The following is a 21,039-nucleotide window of genomic DNA, read 5'->3' as shown; positions in this document are numbered from 1 at the left end:
CCCCACCTTATCCACTCTTCCTTCTCCCCTCCCGTCCCCTTCTCCCGCCCTCCTCCTTTTCTCCTGCCCCCCTCCTCATCCACTCTTCCTGCCCTCCTCTTTTTCTACTGCCCCCCCATCATCCACTCTTCCTGCCCGCTCATCTTCTCCCTCCCCCTCCTTATCCACTCTTCCTTGTCCCGCCCCTTCCTCTTCTCCCGTCTCCCTCCTCATCCACTCTTCCTTCTCTTCTCCTCACCCCCTCTTCTCCCGTCCCCCTCCTCTTCTCCCGTCCCCCTCCTCTTCTCCCGTACCCCTCCTCATCCACTCTTCCTTCTCCCCTCCTCACCCCCTCTTCTCCCGTCCCCCTCCTCTTCTCCCGTACCCCTCCTCATCCACTCTTCCTTCTCCCCTCCTCACCCTCTCTTCTCCCGTCCCCCTCCTCTTCTCCCGTCTCCCTCCTCATCCACTCTTCCTTCTCTTCTCCTGCCCCCTCCTCTTCTCCCGTACCCCTCCTCATCCACTCTTCCTTCTCCCCTCCTCACCCCCTCTTCTCCCGTCCCCCTCCTCTTCTCCCGTCTCCCTCTTCTCCCGTCTCCCTCCTCTTCCTTCTCCCCTCGTCACCCCCTCTTCTCCCGTCCCCCCTCTTCTCCCGTCCCCCTCTTCTCCCGTCTCCCTCCTCATCCACTCTTCCTTCTCTTCTCCTCACCCCCTCTTCTCCCGTCCCCCTCCTCTTCTCCCGTCTCCCTCCTCATCCACTCTTCCTTCTCTTCTCCTCACCCCCTCTTCTCCCGTCCCCCTCCTCTTCTCCCGTCTCCCTCCTCATCCACTCTTCCTTCTCTTCTCCCGTCCCCCCCTCTTCTCCCGTCTCCCTCCTCATCCACTCTTCCTTCTCCCCTCCTCACCCCTTCATTTTATTCTGCCCCCCTCCTCATCCACTCTTCCCACCATTGCTCCCACTGCCTCTATGCTCTCTCTGTCAGATAATGTGACCACCCCCTCCCAACTCCTCAGTTACATTTCAAATCAAATCTATAATGAGTTTGCAGACCCAGCGTACGGTAAGTGGCAACCTCGTAAATAATATCATACATCATGTGATGTTTACACACCCTATCTCTCTCCCACGGGATTACACACACGCACACAGTTTGCATTACAGTGGAGACTAATTGCTGTAAATTATTCTGACAGAGAAACACTGTGTAGAGAGCTATATATTATCCCCCTTTTTCACATCCGTCTTCAGCATTGCCATAAAGACCCTAATAAATCAACTACTGTAAATGTGTCCAGTACTGATTTATTTATTGTATTCACCAGCTACATTGTTTGAGGACACGACATTGTGGGGAAGAGTTAGAGCAGAGGGGTGGAACCGTAGAGATCCTATTAATTTACTATTCTAATTCTATGGGTAGAACTATATTGCCTTGGAATACTTTAGAACAGAGTATATAAAACACAGGAAAACCTACTATACACAGCACTAAGTGCATCTGGTTGTGTTCTTGGCTTAGAAGTGTTCCCTTTCTACCTTAAAATCACAGTCTCTCTACGTCTTAGTTCACAGCCCTTTGCTGTTCAGAACACTGTAGACAGGGGGTTGATTAGAAGGCTTCCCCTCGTCTCGGTCTCCTACATCTCCTGTTGCTGGAAGATTGAACATCAGAGCTGTAGAAACTCTCCTCTGTCTCCCAGAGCACTTTCTTCTGAATCACCCTCACACGTACAAAGATCCACAGTCACACGTATGCATTTCATTTGCATGGACACACACACCCTCGCCCACCTCCACACTAATTATGATGAAATTAGGCTTCCTTCACGACGTTGAATTATACATTCTCATGACATCCCCCAGTGTAACATTCAGTCTACCAGCACCACAGGACCCATATTCCGGTAATGATAGGGCGGTGCACAATTGGCCCAGCGTCGTCTGGGTTTGGCCGGGGTAGGCCATCATTGTAAATAAGAATTTGTTCTTAACTGACTTTCCTAGTTAAATAAAGGTTAAAATAACAAACACAAAAATATCTCCCTTCAGTCACACTGACACCTTACAGGGGACAAAATTGCTTCTCTCCACTTCAACTAACACATGACTGACTTCCTGTCTCCCTCAAACTTTAGTGAGGAAAGTGACCCTGGAGTGTTTTACTGGGGACCATGTTTAGTTTAACTCAATCCAAGTGAATCATGGGAATAATCCAGTCAACAGTAATTGCCTTAATTTTACTGGACCCAGGAAGAGTGCTAATGGGGATCCATAATAAATACAAATACAAAACAGTTAGGCCTAAATGGAGAAATTATATTATTGGAATATGGAGGAAAATAATTGTTTCTTTTGGATGAGATTATTATTATCTCTGTTATTGCATCCAAATATTTTCATATGAAAATCCTCCGTGCCTCCGCGCACACACACACACACACACACACACACACACATGCGCACACACACACAGTCATCTGATTGTGGTGGCAATGAAAGTTTACTATTCTCTAGTTCAGGATGAAACTATCCTCATTGGTATTAGTGTTCAGAAATGACGTACACCAGAACCCTAGGCATCATATAAGATATCCACAATGAGATCTGCTGGGGCCTGGCTGCGATGGAGTGAGTGGGAGAAAAGAGGGCCTCAGGGGCCTGTGAGAGGATGAGGGGCCACTCTAACTCATTCTTCTGCTGAGTGGGAATCAGTTTGATGTCAGTGTTGTGGCCAGGTATTCGTTAGTGAGCTTGTGTGTGTGTGCGTTAGCACGTTCAAGACTAACGTTCCACACTAAACCCACCCTTTTGGGTTTGAGTAGAGCATTTCATCAAGAGTCGACACAAGAAACTCCTCTTCTCTTTTGGCTGCAGAAGTCAATTGCAACATCTCTGTCACTGTCTTCCTTTGTCCTCACACACCCTGCCCTCCCTGCACCAACCAATGTCTGTCATCAGACTAATATAGATACAGGATAATTTTGATTGGCCGGTAACAGTTAGACTGAGTGCTGGTTAACCCAGATGTGTCATCTATGCCTGACGGTTAGTACGACAGAGCTGACACTTATCCCACCCTTAAGCGTCCATCGTTGTCCAAAACTTGTACGCACAGCAGTGTTCTAGAATATTGGACCGTTGACGTTCATACTTTTCAAATTCTCAACTCAGGTCAAGCTGAACAACATGTCCAAAAGGTTGCTTGTCGAACATCTCATTTCAAAATCCACTCTTCTGGGAAGGCTTTCCACTAGCTGTTGGAACATTGCTGCAAGGACTAGAGCATTAGTAAGGTCGGGCACTGATGTTGGGAGATAAGGCCTGGCTCGCAGTCTGCTTTCCAATTCATCCCAAAGGTGTTCAATGGGGTTGAGATCAGAGCTCTGTGCAGGCCAGTCAAGTTCTTCCACATGGATCTCAACAAAACATTTCTGTATGGACCTCGCTTTGTGCACTTAGTCTGTACAGTGTCAAACTGTTGCCACAAAGTTGGAAACACAGAATGTCATTGTATGCTAAATGTCATTGTGTGCTATAGCGTTAATATTTCCCTTCACTGGAACTAAGGGGCCTAGCCCGAACCATGAAAAACAGCCCTAGTCCATTATTTCTCCTCCACCAAACTTTACAGTTGTCACTATGCATTGGGTCAGGTAGTGTTCTCCTGGCATCCTCCAAACCAAGATTCATCCGTTGGACTGCCAGATGGTGAAGTGTGATTCATCATTCCAGAGAACGCATTTGCACTGCTCCAGAGTTCAATGGCGGCAAGCTTTACACCACTCCAGCTGACGCTTGGCATTGCACATGGTGATCTTAGGCTTGTTTGTGGCTGTTCAGCCATGGAAACCCATTTCATGAAGCTCCTGACGAACAGTTATTGTGCTGATATTGCTTCCAGAGGCAGTTTGGAACTCTTTAGTGAGTGTTGCTTCAGCACCCGACGGTCCCGTTCTGTGAGCTTGTGTGGTCTACCACTTTGCGGCTGAGCTGCTGTTGCTCCGAGACATTTCCACTACACAATAACAGCACTTGCAGTTGACTGGGGCAGCTCTAGCAGGGCTGACTTATTGGAAAGGTGGCATCCTGTGACAGTGCCACGTTGAAAGTCACTGAGCTCTGCAGTATGGCCATTCTACTGCCAATGCTTGTCTATGGCGATTGCATGGCTGTTTCCTCGATTTTATATACCAGTCAGCAACGGGTGTGGCTGAAAAAGCCAAATCCACTAATTTGAAGGATTGTATTTCTCCAACTGTCAACACATTCAAATGATTTGAGGACACGTACGGGAGCCACGTTGTTTGGAAATTGGGGGGGGGGGGCATTCGGGCGTAGCTATGTCACAATGGGACACGGGACTAACGCGTCTTACCATCTGTGGACTATGATTTACGTTTCATCCCTCACAGCACTCGGGTTCCAAAAAGATGGAGAGAACAAAGAAAATAAGTGAAAGGGCCAAACTACTGTGCCACTGAGGATGGGATCAGACAGACTGTCACAGTGCTTATTTCCCATGATTGCATTTCCTTTCCCTATTATGATATTGTGTTGTGTTGAGTCACCACCCTCGTTGTTGTCACTAATGCTAAAACAACTCTCATTTGGTTTTTCTTACTGTAACCTCTCTCTCCTACCCCTCTGGTTGAGAGGGTCTGTCTCCTATTTGACTATTCTGAACTCATATTTTTTCTTAACTGTAATTGAGGGTTTTTATTCATTCATAGGCTTACTCTTGTTTATTTTACGGCAAGATGTTCAATGGCAAGATGTTCAAAGAAGATTGGACTGTAACTGACATCCAAGAGAAAGAGCTGTTACATGTTCTAAGATGAGTCTGTACAGTATCGTGTCCAAGTTGAATGTTGGAACATTGTTAGAGCTGAAAACGTCTGCAATTCAATCTGTTCGAGGAGGCACATATGTTTTTCTGGCTGAGGTACATGCAGTGCATTCGGAAAGTATTCAAACCCCTAGACTTTTCCCACATTTTGTTACGTTACAGTCTTATTCTAAAATTGATTAAATAAAAATTGTTCTTCAATCTACACACAATAACCCATCATGAAAAAGTGAAAACAGATGTATTCAGTCCCTTTTGCTTTGAGACTTGAAATTGAGCTCAGGTGCATCCTGTTTCCATTGATCATCCTTGAGATGTTTCTACAACTTGGAGTCGGTGTTAAATTAAATTGATTGTACATCATTTGGAAAGGCACACAGCTGTCTATATAAAGTCCCACAGTTGATAGTACATGTCAGAGCAAAAACCAAGCCATGAGGTTCAAGGAATTGTCCGTAGAGCTCCGAGACAGGATTGTGTTGAGGCACAGATCTGGGGAAGGGTACCAATACATTTCTGCAGCATTGAAGGTCCCCAAGAACACAGTGACCTCCATTTTTAAATGGAAGAAGTTTGGAACCACCAAGACTCTTCCAGAGCTGGCCACCCAGCCAAACTGAGCAATCGTGGGGAGAAGGGTCTTGGTCAGGGAGGTGACCAAGAATCCGATGGTCACTCTAACAGAGCTCCAGAGTTTCTCTGTGGAGATGTGAGAACCTTCCAGAAGGACAACTATCTGCAGCAATGAACCAATCAGGCCTTTAGGGTAGCCAGACAGAAGCCACTCCTCAATAAAATGCACATGACAGCCAAAGACACCTAAAGGACTCTGACCATGAGAAACAAGATTCTCTGGTCTAATGAAACCAAGATTGAACTCTTTGACCTGAATGTCAAGCGTCACGTCTGGAGGAAACCTGACACCATCACTACGGTGAAGCATGGTGGTGGAAGCATCATGCTGTGGGGATGTTTTTCAGCGGCAGGGACTGGGAGACTAGTCAGGATCGAGGGAAATATAAATGGAGAAAAGTACAGAGATCATTGATGAAAACCTGCTCCAGAGCACTCAGTACCTCAGACTGGGGTGAAGGTTCACCTTTCTACAGGACCAAGACCCTAAGCACAGCCAGGACAACACAAGAGTGGCTTCGGGACAAGTCTCTGAATGTCCTTGAGTGACCCAGCCAGAGCCCGGACTTGAACCCGATCTAACGTCTTTGGAGAGACCTGAAAATAGCTGTGCAGCGACGCTCCCCATCCAACCTGACAGCTTGAGAACATCTGCAGGGAAGAATGGGAGAAACTCCCCAAATACAGGTGTACTAAGCTTGTAGCTAAAAACCTGGTTTTGCTTTGTTATTATGGGGAATTGTGTGTAGATTGAAGAGAGAGAAAAAAACTATTTTGAATCCATTTTAGAATAAGGCTGTAACGTACCAAAATGTGGAAAAGGTTAAGGGGTCTGAATACTTTCTGAATGCACTGTACAGTATTACCTACAGTTGAATGATGTTCCAAGCTCTGTGCTTTCTGTTCACGGAGGCGGAGTGACTAATGTTTTAACATGACATAATTACTGTAGATGACTAACAAACCTCTAGTAGCTTGATCTAATTCCCTATAGTATTCCCTATAGTATTCCCTATAGTATTCCCTATAGTATTCCCTATAGTGTTCCCTATAGTGTTCCCTATAGTATTCCCTATAGTATTCCCTATAGTATTCCCTATAGTATTCCCTATAGTGTTCCCTATAGTGTTCCCTATAGTGTTCCCTATAGTGTTCCCTATAGTGTTCCCTATAGTGTTCCCTATAGTGTTCCCTATAGTGTTCCCTATAGTGTTCCCTATAGTATTCCCTATAGTATTCCCTATAGTGTTCCCTATAGTATTCCCTATAGTATTCCCTGTAGTATTCTCTAGATAGTAACTGGCATTTTGATATGGGCTGCATTTATTGTTGATGGGTAGTGATTGGATAAGCATGCTGTAAAGCGTCAAGAATATAGTCATAACTCCACTTTGTAAAATTCTGCAGTTTATTCAGGACCCAGTTTCCCGATAGCGATGGAACTTAGGCTTACGAGTGTTTGACTGATGCATCGTTCCTACAACCGCCGAAGATGTAACATGTGTTTCCCAAAACTCCACACAGAGAGAACATTTGTTAAGTGTGTAGTTGAGGCATGGGATCGAAAGACGAGCAGCGCTGCTCTCGGATCAGCTTCCTCAATTAAAGTCTTGGCCTACCTTAACATTAGGAGAATAATTCCACAATACTGACGACAGATCAGCTTCTAGAGTGATATTATCACCTATGGCTGTAAATATTGAGGCAACTTATTCTAATGCTCATAGGCATTACCCTATAATTACCTATATAAAAGTGTGCACATGCTACACCATGAAATATATTGAGACACGACTTCAGACTGGAGACTACAATGAGCAAAATAGAACTCAATTGAATTAGCATGAAATTGATTTCAATATGACTGATCGAAATATATAGGCATGTAGTCGATACAGTTGCATAACAAAGACATTGGTGACTTTGTATTTGTGATCAACTTCGTTCCCTGTTACCTTTAGTCCTTAGGCAACTTCTTAATAAAACAGGTACAACGCCCCAGGGACCTTCTGCCTTGTAAATCTCTTTGTCAGGTGTCTTTCTTGGAAACTGATGTAACGGATATGTACGGCCTGTGCACCTGTCAGTGGTGACTGAAACATGTGACAAGATGCAAAATGGTCAGTTTCACAGCAATACTTGTTTTGCCTTTCTACCTTCCTTCCTCTTGGTTCCTCCCATTATTCTTTTCCTCCCCTCCCCTCATCATCCCTCTCCTCTCACACTGTTCCTGACAATACAGAATGTTTGTGTGGGTCAGGGACGGTGTGTGATTTCAGTCACACAGGCAAGGCTAATGTTTTTATTTAGTCATTGCCCCAATATTACTCTTGCCTCACTGACTCTCAAGGTCATGTCAAACTTTTGGCCGGACGTGAGCTTTGGAGCTCACCTGTGCATGATGTCATAGGGTCCTTCACTAAATATGTCATGTTTCATGATGGAGACCACACACACACACACACACACACACACACACACACACACACACACCTCACACACCTCACACACACACACACACACACACCACACACACACACACCTCACACACACACACACACACACACACACACACACACACCTCACACACACACACACACACGTCTCACACACATACACCTCACACACATACACCTCACACATCTCACACACATACATCTCACACATCTCACACACATACACACGCACATCACACACATCTCACACACATACACATCTCACACATCACACACACACACACACACACACACACACACACACATCACACACACACACACACATCACACCTCACACACATCTCACACACACACGTCTCACACACATACACCTCACACACATACACACACATCTCACACACATACATCTCACACATCTCACACACATACACACACATCACACACATCTCACACACACACACACACACACACACACACACACACACACACACACACACACACACACACACACACACACACAAACACAACTCACACACACACTGTTTTGCAAAGTGTTTCCCTTGAGCTGTAACCCCTTTCTCAGAACAGCAGTTATTTAAAGGAAATAACAGAGAAGGACAGGTGTAGCATTGACATCACGTTGTACATGCATAATCTATTGCATCTGTGGAGGATGTACAGAACAGAGAAACAATAGTGTTGAATTAAAGGAACACAAGCTCTAACACACACACACACACACTAACCTGTCTCCCATGTACAATTAACACACACACAAATGTAAAAAACACATTTTCTTCTCCTTGATGTTTGTAGCTGTGTCTATTCCTCTATTTTTTGACATTAACTCCTGATTTATTTATTGAATATGATGAAAATTACCTCTCGAAATTAATGGGAGAGAGAGAGAAAGAAAGAGCCTGTAATTGCTGCCAAACATCCTCGTTTTGAAGCTAATTACCCGCCTTGGCCCTTAAGTGTGTTAGTACGGGGCTGCGCAGCAGAGAGGGAGGTGTAGAAACCTAATCAATCACACCTCGCGTCACCACAACATGGTATAACACATGACACGCAGACGGCCGAACAATGATCTCTGCAGCACCCATCTGCCACACCTACAAACTGTCTGGTTTTAATGATGTTTTCCCCTCATGTATTCATCACAGGAGTCCCTGGAGCCTTTAATGTACATGTAGTTGTATTAAATGATTCATCTTCATTTTTCTCTCTCTATCCTCCTCTTCCATTTTATCTGGCTCCAAAATGACCGTGTGGTCAAAATGACCTTAAAGTGGCCTCCCGGGTAGCGCAGTGGTCTAAGGCACTGCATCACAGTGCTAGCTGTGCCACCAGAGACTCTTGGTTCGAGCCCAGGCTCTGTTGCAGCCAGCCGCGACCAGGAGGTCCATGGGGCGACGCACAATTAGCCTGGCCTGGGTTAGGGAGGGTTTGGCCGATATCCTTGTCTCATCGCGCACTAGCGACTCCTGTGGCAGGCCGGGCGCAGTGTGCGCATTGGTGCGGCTGGCTTCCGGGTTGGATGCGCGCTGTGTTAACCTCTCTGGCCAAAAGCCAGGGAAAATTCAGAGCGCCAAATTAAAATAAATTACTATAAAAATCAAACTTTCATTAAAGCTACACTTGTGAATCCAGCCAACATGTCAGATTTCAAAAAGGCTTTTCGGCGAAAGCAAACGATGCTATTATCTGAGGATAGCACCTCCGTAAACAAAGACAGAAACCATATTTCAACCCTGCATGCGCGACACAAAACACAGAAATAAAAATATAAATCATGCCTTACCTTTGACGAGCTTCTTCTATTGGCACTCCAATATGTCCCATAAACATCACAAATGGTCCCTTTGTTCGATTAATTCCGTCCATATATATCCAAAATGTCTATTTATTTGGCGCGTTTGATCCAGAACAACACCAGTTCCAACTTGCGCAACGTGACGACAAAATATCTCAAATGTTACCTGTAAACTTTGCCAAAACATTTCAACGGTCTCGCGCCTCTATCTAACAGTACACTTCAAGTGACCCTTGTTCAAAATGGCCATACTTCTTTATTACACAAAGGAATAACCTCAACCAATTTCTAAAGACTGTTGACATCCAGTGGAAGCGATAGGAACTGCAAGAAGGTCCCTTAGAAATCTGGATTCCCAATGAAAACCCATTGAAAAGAGAGTGACCTCAAAGAATAATAATAATCTGAATGGTTTGTTCCTCGGGGTTTCGCCTGCTAAATAAGTTCTGTTATACTCACAGACATGATTCAAACAGTTTTAGAAACTTCAGTGTTTTCTATCCAAATCTACTAATAATATGCATATCTTATCTTCTGGGGATGAGTAGCAGGCAGTTGATTTTGGGCAGGCACTTCATCCTGATGTGAAAATACTGCCCCCTGTCACCAAGAAGTTAAGAAGCAGTGCGGCACATGGCCTTCGACCTTCGTCTTTCCTGAGCCCGTACGGGAGTTGTAGCGATGAGACAAGATAGTAACTACTAAACAATTGGATACCACGAAATTGGGGAGAAAATTAAACATTAAAAAAAACTTTTTTTTAAATTACCTTAAAGTCCTTGGTCTGATTTAAGGTCAAATCTGAGCCAAATGACCAACACTATAGAATAATTACTTCCTGTTACTATAGAACATTTACTTCCTGTTACTGTACAACATTTACTTCCCGTTACTGTACAACATTTACTTTCTGTTACCGTACAATATTTACTTCCTGTTACTGTACAACATTTACTTTCTATTACTGTACAACATTTACTTTCTATTACTGTACAACATTTACTTCCTGTTACTGTACAACATTTACTTTCTGTTACTGTACAACATTTACTTTCTGTTACTGTACAACATTTACTTTCTGTTACTGTACAACATTTACTTTCTGTTACTGTACAACATTTACTTCCTGTTACTGTACAACATTTACTTTCTGTTACTGTACAACATTTACTTTCTGTTACTGTACAACATTTACTTTCTGTTACTGTACAACATTTACTTTCTGTTACTGTACAACATTTACTTTCTGTTACTGTACAACATTTACTTTCTGTTACTGTACAACATTTACTTTGTTACTGTACAACATTTACTTTCTGTTACTGTACAACATTTACTTTCTGTTACTGTACAACATTTACTTTCTGTTACTGTGCAACATTTACTTTCTGTTACTGTGCAACATTTACTTTCTGTTACTGTACAACATTTACTTTCTGTTACTGTGCAACATTTACTTTCTGTTACTGTGCAACATTTACTTTCTGTTACTGTGCAACATTTACTTCCTGTTACTGTGCAACATTTACTTCATGTTACTGTGCAACATTTACTTTCTGTTACTGTGCAACATTTACTTTGTTACTGTACAACATTTACTTTCTGTTACTGTGCAACATTTACTTTGTTACTGTACAACATTTACTTTTGTCACAGGCGTAGACTAACGTGAAATGCTTACTTCTGGGTTAAAGAAAGAAAAAGTGACACAAGGTACGAGGTAATAACATGACTATATACAGGGAGTACCAGTACTGAGTCGATGTGCAGGGGTACGAGGTAATAACATGACTACATACAGGGAGTACCAGTACTGAGTCGATGTGCAGGGGTACGAGGTAATAACATGACTACATACAGGGAGTACCAGTACTGAGACGATGTGCAGGGGTACGAGGTAATAACATGACTATATACAGGAAGTACCAGTACTGAGACGATGTGCAGGGGTACGAGGTAATAACATGACTATATACAGGAAGTACCAGTACTGAGTCGATGTGCAGGGGTACGAGGTAGTAACATGACTACATACAGGGAGTACCAGTACTGAGTCGATGTGCAGGGGTACGAGGTAGTAACATGACTACATACAGGGAGTACCAGTACTGAGTCGATGTGCAGGGGTACGAGGTAATAACATGACTATATACAGGGAGTACAAGTACTGAGTCGATGTGTAGGGGTACGAGGTAATAACATGACTATATACAGGGAGTACCAGTACTGAGTCGATGTGCAGGGGTACGAGGTAATAACATGACTATATACAGGGAGTACCAGTACTGAGACGATGTGCAGGGGTACGAGGTAATAACATGACTATACACAGGGAGTACCAGTACTGAGTCGATATGCAGGGGTATGAGGTAAATGTACACATAGGTAGGGTTATAGTTACTAGGCAACAATATAGATAATAGACAGTAGCAGCAGCATGTAGCCATTTGACTAGCTCTTGTTTAGCAGTCTTATGGCTTGGGGATAGAAGCTGTTCAGTCTTATGGCTTGGAGGTAGAAGCTTTTCAGTCTTATGGCTTGGAGGTAGAAGCTGTTCAGGGTCCTGTTGGTTCCAGACTTGGTGCATCTGTACCGCTTGCTGTGCGGTAGCAGAGAGAACAGTCTATGGCTTGGGTGGCTGCAGTCGTAGACATTTTTTGGGGCCTTCCTCTGACACCGCCAGGTATAGAGGTCCTGGATGGCAGGGAGCTCAGCCCCAGTGATCTACTGGGCCATACTGCCCACCCTCTATAGCACCTTGTGGTCGGATACCAAGCAGTTGCCGTACTAAGCGGGGATGCAGCCAGTGAAGATGCTCTCAACGGTGCAGCTGTAGAACTTCTTAAGGATCTGAGAGCCCATGCCATATCTTTTCAGCCTCCTGGGGAGGAAGAGGCTCTGTCGTGCCCTCTTCACAACTGTGTGGGTGTGTGTGGACTGTGTTAACTCCTTAGTGATGTGGACACAAAGGATACATTTACTTCCTGTTACTTCTACCTCGGTCTTGTACATATTGTGCTTAATATATCATCGTCTCTGTGACTCTCTCTCTGTCTCAGATGCAGACCGGCAGGATGCCATCAACCTGTTTCTGCAGGTGTACCTGCCGTCAGAGTCTAAGCCTCACCTCTGGGAGCTGCCCACTGACTTCTACCTGCACCAGAGGAACTCTATGGCGTTGACCCACGACAGGCGCAGGTACACACACCACGGCAGATGCGTACTCACATGCTAATATGCCTGGTGGGAGACCACTTAGACAAGATTACCAGCTGCATCTGTGTTTCTTTTACAGCAGAGGGCTTACCTGCAGAACAGGTGTGTGTGCCTTGCGTGTGCTCAAGCTTGTCTGAGTGTGTGTGTTGCCTGAGAGCGCACGTGAAGGCATATATCTACCTTTGTGTAGAAATAAAGCTCTGTCCCCACCACCACCACTGTATGTGAGTCTCTGACCAGAGAAGGGAACACTTTACATTTGCTGTGTTAAGAGTCTTAAGAGGGTTTATTCAAAGCAAGGAGAGGGCAACCATCTGTCAGTACTGTAAGTTATGGCTTCCTTCTCTTTCTATCACCTCTGCTGTGTGCTAGCAGGAGACAGGTGGTCAACTCCCCCGTCATCATCTCTGGGGCTTCGAGTGCACCTTGGTTCCCACTTACCCTGCTTCCTCTCACTGTAACCCCACTCTCCATCCCACCGTCTCACTCACCCTCGTCTTCTGGCTCTCTCTCTCTTTTTTTTGTTGGTCTTTTTCCTTTTCTCTTGGTTCTTACCCATATTTGACCCCATTCCTTTGCCTTTCTTTAAATGTTTTATAATTAAGTGTCTCTTCTCCATCTCCTTCTCTTGGTCCCTCTCTCTCGGACACGCTCGCTCTCTGTCTCATTCTTTCTTTTTTATTTCACGCCCTCTACACCCCCTCGCTCCCTCTAGCCCTCTCCACCCCCTCGCTCCCTCTCGCTCTCTAGCCCTCTCCACCCCCTCGCTCCCTCTAGCCCTCTAGCCCTGCACAGTCATGAATTTTAAACCGAGCCCTATCCATGCCCGTGATGTTCAGGCCCTACCCTACCCAGGCCTGATTGCTTCTGGCAAATTTAAGGCCCTGCCCAAAACCCAAAATCAGAAGTAACTTCCTCCCTTAGTAAATCCATTAGCTGCTCCTCTCTGTCTGTCACTGGCTCCATGAAAAAACAGTCCCTACCTGTCCCTAACCCCACGTATAATATCGGGGCTCGTCTGGCTCGGGTAGGGTAGCAGACCTCTACTACCACTCTCTCATTCTTTATTTTTACTTTGACGCCCTCTCACCCCCTCTCACTGTCTTTCACTCTCCTCTCTTTCTGTCTTCCATTCTCTCACTCCCTCTTAACCTTTCTCTTCTCGTATGTTCTGACCCAGATCTGTCTGCCTACCTGCCTGACTGTGTTCAGTCAATTCTTTGTGGTTGTGCTGCTGTCATAATGACAGACCCAGATTGCTGTGGCCACTCCACCATTCAGTTACAAAGACCAAGATGACTATGTTATTATCATAAGAAACTAAATCTGCAGTCAGTCTTCTTCCTCTCAACCAGCCACACAACTCCCTATAATTGCTGTATTTATTTACACAAACTGGACTTCGTTGAATTAAAGGGATGATGTATTAGTTGTTAGGCTTTCGTCAAGCTGAATCCTAGTTTCATATCTGGGTTATGGACGTACGGTATTCATTGGTGTTATGGCAGTGAAGGTAGAGTATGCAAACCTTACGGAAACTTGCATTTATCATAATGTTGAACGCTGTTAGCTAATCCTTGTTGTGTGTTTCTCTCTAGCTATACGTACTGGTGGTCAGAGGGGATCTTATCCTACCTGCCTCTGCCCTATGATGAAGGTATCTACTCAATCATACACACATCTGGGTTGGAAAGTGAAGTTTGTCTCAAAGTCAAAATCATGACCGACGTAAATGAAAAGAATATGCTTTTCTCTAATTTCACGGTGTGTGTGATTGTGTGTACACTATGAGCATGTGGCGTATGTACAATATGTTAGTGTGACGTGTCCTAATCAGGGTGTATGTGATTGTGTGTACACTATGAGCATGTGGCGTATGTACAATATGTTAGTGTGACGTGTCCTAATCAGGGTGTATGTGATTGTGTGTACACTATGAGCATGTGGCGTATGTACAATATGTTAGTGTGACGTGTCCTAATCAGGGTGTATGTGATTGTGTGTACACTATGAGCATGTGGCGTATGTACAATATGTTAGTTAGTGTGACGTGTCCTAATCAGGGTGTGTGTGATTGTGTGTACACTATGAGCATGTGGCGTATGTACAATATGTTCGTGTGACGTGTCCTAATCAGGGTGTGTGTGATTGTGTGTACACTATGAGCATGTGGCGTATGTACAATATGTTAGTGTGACGTGTCCTAATCAGGGTGTGTGTGATTGTGTGTACACTATGAGCATGTGGCGTATGTACAATATGTTCGTGTGACGTGTCCTAATCAGGGTGTGTGTGATTGTGTGTACACTATGAGCATGTGGCGTATGATCAATATGTTAGTATGACGTGTCCTAATCAGGGTGTGTGTGATTGTGTGTACACTATGAGCATGTGGCGTATGTTCAATATGTTAGTGTGACGTGTCCTAATCAGGGTGTGTGTGATTGTGTGCACACTATGAGCATGTGGCGTATGTACAATATGTTAGTGTGACGTGTCCTAATCAGGGGTGTGTGTGATTGTGTGTACACTATGAGCATGTATGTACAATATGTTAGTTAGTGTGAGCTAATCAGGGTGTGTGTGATTGTGTGTACACTATGAGCATGTGGCGTATGTACAATATGTTAGTGTGACGTGTCCTAATCAGGGTGTGTGTGATTGTGTGTACACTATGAGCATGTGGCGTATGTACAATATGTTCGTGTGACGTGTCCTAATCAGGGTGTGTGTGATTGTGTGTACACTATGAGCATGTGGCGTATGTACAATATGTTAGTGTGACGTGTCCTAATCAGGGTGTGTGTGATTGTGTGTACACTATGAGCATGTGGCGTATGTACAATATGTTAGTGTGACGTGTCCTAATCAGGGTGTGTGTGATTGTGTGTACACTATGAGCATGTGGCGTATGTACAATATGTTCGTGTGACGTGTCCTAATCAGGGTGTGTGTGATTGTGTGTACACTATGAGCATGTGGCGTATGTACAATATGTTAGTGTGACGTGTCCTAATCAGGGTGTGTGTGATTGTGTGTACACTATGAGCATGTGGCGTATGTACAATATGTTAGTGTGACGTGTCCTAATCAGGGTGTGTGTGTGTGTGTGTGTGTACACTATGAGCATGTGGCGTATGTACAATATGTTAGTGTGACGTGTCCTAATCAGGGTGTGTGTGATTGTGTGCACACTATGAGCATGTGGCGTATGTTCAATATGTTAGTGTGACGTGTCCTAATCAGGGGGTGTGTGTGATTGTGTGTACACTATGAGCATGTGGCGTATGTACAATATGTTAGTGTGACGTGTCCTAATCAGGGTGTGTGTGATTGTGTGTACACTATGAGCATGTGGCGTATGTACAATATGTTAGTGTGACGTGTCCTAATCAGGGTGTGTGTGTGTGTGTGTGTGTACACTATGAGCATGTGGCGTATGTACAATATGTTAGTGTGACGTGTCCTAATCAGGGTGTGTGTGATTGTGTGCACACTATGAGCATGTGGCGTATGTACAATATGTTAGTGTGACGTGTCCTAATCAGGGTGTGTGTGTGTGTGTGTGTGCTTCCAGTTCCCTGTGAGGAGAATATGAAGAAGGTAGGGGTGAGGAGAGTGAACCGTTACGACGAGAGCATCGATACCTACACAGAGTTCTTCAAACCCTACGAACTCACCTCCTTTGACGACACCTTCTGCATAGCTATGACCAACTCTGCACGGTATGTACCCTAACCTGCATACAGTCACATCAATATCTACTGGGTCATGGCAGGCTAACCATGTTGCTTTTTAGTTTCATACAATGACATGTCTGAATAATGGCCTGAGAAAAAAATGTCTAATTGTAAATTGACAATGAAGGTATTGGTCCTTCTGTAGCTCAGTTGGTAGAGCATGGCGCTTGTAACGCCAGGGTAGTGGGTTCGATTCCCGGGACCACCCATACGTAGAATGTATGCACACATGACTGTAAGTCGCTTTGGATAAAAGCGTCTGCTAAATGGCATATATTATTATATTATATATTATTATATACAGGGCCTTCAGAAAGTGTTCATACGCCTTGACTTATTCCACACTTTGTTGTTACAGCCTGAATTCAAAATGGATTCAATTGTTTTTTTGTTCACCCATCTTCACACAATACCTCATAATGACAAAGTAAAAACATGTTTTTAGATTTAAAAAAATAATCAGAAATGAATTACAGAAATCTCTCACTTATAAAGGTATTCACAACCCTGAGTCAATAGTTTGCAGAAGCACCTTTGGCAGCGATTACAGCTGTGAGTTTTTCTGGGTAAGAGCTTTCCACACCTGGAGTGTGCAGCATTTGCCCCTTATTCCTTTCAAAATTCTTTAAGCTCTGTCAAACTGGTTGTTGATCTTTGGTAGACAGACAATTTTAGGTCTTGACAGATTTTCCAATTGATTTAAGTCAACAGTAACTCTGCCATTCATGAACATTCAATGTCTTCTTGGTAAGCAACTCCAGTGTATATTTGGCCTTGTGTTTTAGGATATTGTCCTGCTGAAAGGTGAATTAATTTCCCAGTGTCTGGTGGAAAGCAGACTGAACCAGGTTTTCCTCTAGGATTTTGCCTGTGCTTAGCTCCATTCCGTAAAAATGTTATCCTGAAAAACGCTCCAGTCCATAACAATTACACACATACCCATAACATGATGCAGTCACCATTAGGCTTGTAAATTTAGAGAATGGTACTCAGTAATGTGTTGGATTGGATTTGCTCCAAACATAACATTTTGTATTCAGGACAAAAAGTGAATTGCTTTGCTACATTTTTTGCAGTATCACTTTAGTGCCTTGTTTTAATCATGATGCATGTTTTAGAATTTTTCTATTCTGTAAAGGCTTCCTTCTTTTCACTCTGTCAAGTAGGTTAGTATTGTATAGTAACTACAGTTTTGTAGATCATCCATCCTCAGTTTTCTCCTATCACAGTCATTAAACTCTGTAACTGTTTTAAAGTGACCATTGGCTTCATAGTGAAATCCCTGAGCGGCTTCCTTCCTCTCCGGAAACTGAGTTGATACACCATCCAAAGTGTAATTAAAACTTCACCATGCTCAAAGGGACATTCAATGTCTGTTTATTTTATTTTTTTACCCAACTACCAATAGGTTCCGTTTGCAAGGCATTGGAAAACCTCCCTGATCTTTTTTGGTTGAATATGTCTTTGAAATTCACTGCTCGACTGAGGGACCTTACAGATAATTGTATATGTAGGGTACAGAGATGAGGTAGTCATTCAAAAATCATGTTAAACACTATTATTGCACACAGAGTGAGTCCATGCAACTTACTGTATGTGACTTGTTAAGCAAAGTTTTACTCCTGAACTTATTTATTTTTGCCACAACAAAGAGGTTGAAAACTTACTGACTCAAAACATTTCAGCTTTTCATTTTGTATTCATTTGTAAAGATTTCTAAAAACATAACACTTTCACATTATGGGGTGTTGTGTCTAGGCCAGTGACCAAAAATCACAATTGAATCTATTTTAAATTCAGGCTGTAGCAACAAAATGTTGAAAAAGTCAAGGGGTCTTAATCATTTCTGAAGGCACTGTCAACTGACCATGTGAATCCTGGTGAAGGCTATGATCCCTTGTTAAATCCAATTCAATCAGTATAGATGAAGGGGAAGAGACAGGTTAAGGAAGGATTTTTAAACCTTGAGATAATTGAAATATGTATTGTGTATGTGTGCCATTCAGAGGGGGAATGGGCAAGACAAAGAATGCAAGTGCCTTTGAACGGGGTATGATAGTAGGTGCCAGGGCGCATCAAGACTGCAACATTGCAGGATTTTTCACGCTCAACCATTTCCTGTGTGTATTAAGAATGGTCCACCACCCAAAGAACATCCAGCCGACTTGACACAACAGTAGGAAGCATTGGAGTCAAAATGGGCCAGAATCCCTGTGGAACTCTCTCGACACCTTGTAGAGTCCATGCCTTGACGAATTGAGGCTGTTTTGAGTGCAAGGGGGGGGTGAACAACTCTAATATTAGGAAGGTGTTCCTAATGTTTGGTGTACTCACCTGTTGCAGAGAGACAAAAGAGATTTGGATCTGGGTGCAGACATGAGGTTAACTATGATGTGTTTTTTCTGGGATAATGATGTGATGATTATGTTCTCTGTGAAAGGGAGTTGATGCCCAAGACGGTAGGAGTGGACCCCAGCCCCTTCACTGTGCGCAAGCCAGAGGAGACTGGGAAATCTGCTGTGATTGGGTGAGTGTACTCTACTCGCGTGTGTCCTGACTTTACGTTAATTCATCTGATGACTGTTATTTATCTTATCACCTAACTATGTTTAATTGTTACCTGATTAAATTAATAATGTAACAATCAACTCATTAGGATCTGGGGCACCATGAGAGCAGTTCTTTAAAGAGTTACCATCTCCCTATTTAAAGGTCTTTGCCTATCGCATCTATAAACAGTCAACTCATTAGGATCTGGGGCACCATGAGAGCAGTTCTTTAAAGAGTTACCATCTCCCTATTTAAAGGTCTTTACCTATCGCATCTATAAACAGTCAACTCATTAGGATCTGGGGCACCATGAGAGCAGTTCTTTAAAGAGTTACCATCTCCCTATTTAAAGGTCTTTACCTATCGCATCTATAAACAGTCAATGTATTAATCATAACCTCGTATCATATCATCATTCTCCTTGTATCTGCAAAAACCCAAGCCTTATTTATGATTCAGTACTACACAAATTGGTTTAATTATTTATTTACCAGCTAACTAAATGGTAACACAAGTTAAACATACACACTTAATACATTAGAAACAGGTCCCAAGCAGACTGACACAATATGGCAGCTTGTTACAAAAGACAGAAAGCGAGAGAGATGGACAGACATACACTACCTTTTCAAAAGTTTGGGGCCACTTAAAAATGTCCTTGTTTTTGAAAGAAAAGCAAAAAAAATGTGTCCATTTATAATAACATCAAATTGGAAACGGCTGATTTAAAAAATAAAATAAAAAGGTAATATCTACATAGGCGTACAGAGGCCCATTATCAGCAACCATCACTACTGTGATCCAATGGCATGTTGTGTTACCTAATCCAAGTTTATCATTTTAAAAGGCTAATTGATCATTAGAAAACCCTTTTGCAATTATGTTATCACAGCTGAAAACTGGCCTTCTTTAGACTAGTTTAATATCTGGAGCATCAGCATTTGTGGGTTCGATTACAGGCCCAAATTGGCCAGAAACAAAGTACTTTCTTCTGAGTCTCGTCAGTCTATTCTTGTTCTGAAAAATGAAGGCTATTCTATGTGAGAAATTGCCAAAAAACTGAAGATCTCGTACAATGCTGTGTGCCACTCCCTTCACAGAACAGCGCAAACTGTCTCTAACCAGAACATAAAGAGGAGTGGGAGGCCCCGGTGCACAACTAAGCAAGAAGACAAGTAGATTAGAGTGTCTAGTTTGAGAAACGGACGCCTCACAAGTCTTCAACTGGCAGCTTCATTAAATAGTACCCGCAAAACACCAGTATCAACGTCAACAGTGAAGAGGCGACTCCAGGATGCTGGCCTTCTAGGCAGTTTTCAGATGTGCAAACATAATTGCAAAAGGGTTTTGTAATGATCAATTAGCCTTTTAAAAGTATAAACTTGGATTAGCTAACACAACGTGCCATTGGAACACAGGAGTTGCTGATAATGGGCCTCTCTACGCCTATGTAGATAATCTATTTTTTTTTTAATTGACAAAAAATGGGTTAACAAAAACAAGGAGAATTTGAGGTGATCCCAAACCTTTGAACGGTAGTGAAATATTTTGGTACATTTAGAAACTACTTTCACTGTAATCATATACTTTGCACACGGACCGCCACCCGTTTGGAGTAATAAATCATGACGTGTGTGCTCGTGGGTGCGCTTCTCGTTGTTCGCTCGTGTGTGTGTGTGTGTGTTCCGCACAGGCGTTGTTTATGTGTGTTTGTATATTTCTGTGTCTCAACACATGTATATGGAAGCCGTGGGCCAAAAACAAGACACTCATCTTCCATTAGCTGACTCATGTGAGCACAC

At 43.4% G+C, this 21,039-nt stretch overlaps 1 protein-coding gene across 1 annotated transcript in view; it reads left to right on the top strand.

Annotated features, from left to right (window-relative positions):
- Nucleotides 1-21,039, top strand: part of fig4a (FIG4 phosphoinositide 5-phosphatase a) — a 107,838-nt gene that overhangs the window by 46,102 nt on the left and 40,697 nt on the right. Inside the window, exons 17-20 of the mRNA XM_035757719.1 lie at nt 12,791-12,929; nt 14,546-14,604; nt 16,525-16,672; nt 19,128-19,214. Coding sequence (XP_035613612.1) covers nt 12,791-12,929; nt 14,546-14,604; nt 16,525-16,672; nt 19,128-19,214 — 433 coding nt within the window. The remainder of the gene's footprint in view (nt 1-12,790; nt 12,930-14,545; nt 14,605-16,524; nt 16,673-19,127; nt 19,215-21,039) is intronic.

Source organism: Oncorhynchus keta, chromosome 8 (genome assembly GCF_023373465.1).
Source record: "Oncorhynchus keta strain PuntledgeMale-10-30-2019 chromosome 8, Oket_V2, whole genome shotgun sequence".
Classification (NCBI taxonomy): Eukaryota; Metazoa; Chordata; class Actinopteri; order Salmoniformes; family Salmonidae; genus Oncorhynchus; species Oncorhynchus keta.
The sequence above is the reverse complement of the archived record's forward strand: the minus strand, read 5'-3'. Positions and strand labels throughout refer to the sequence as shown.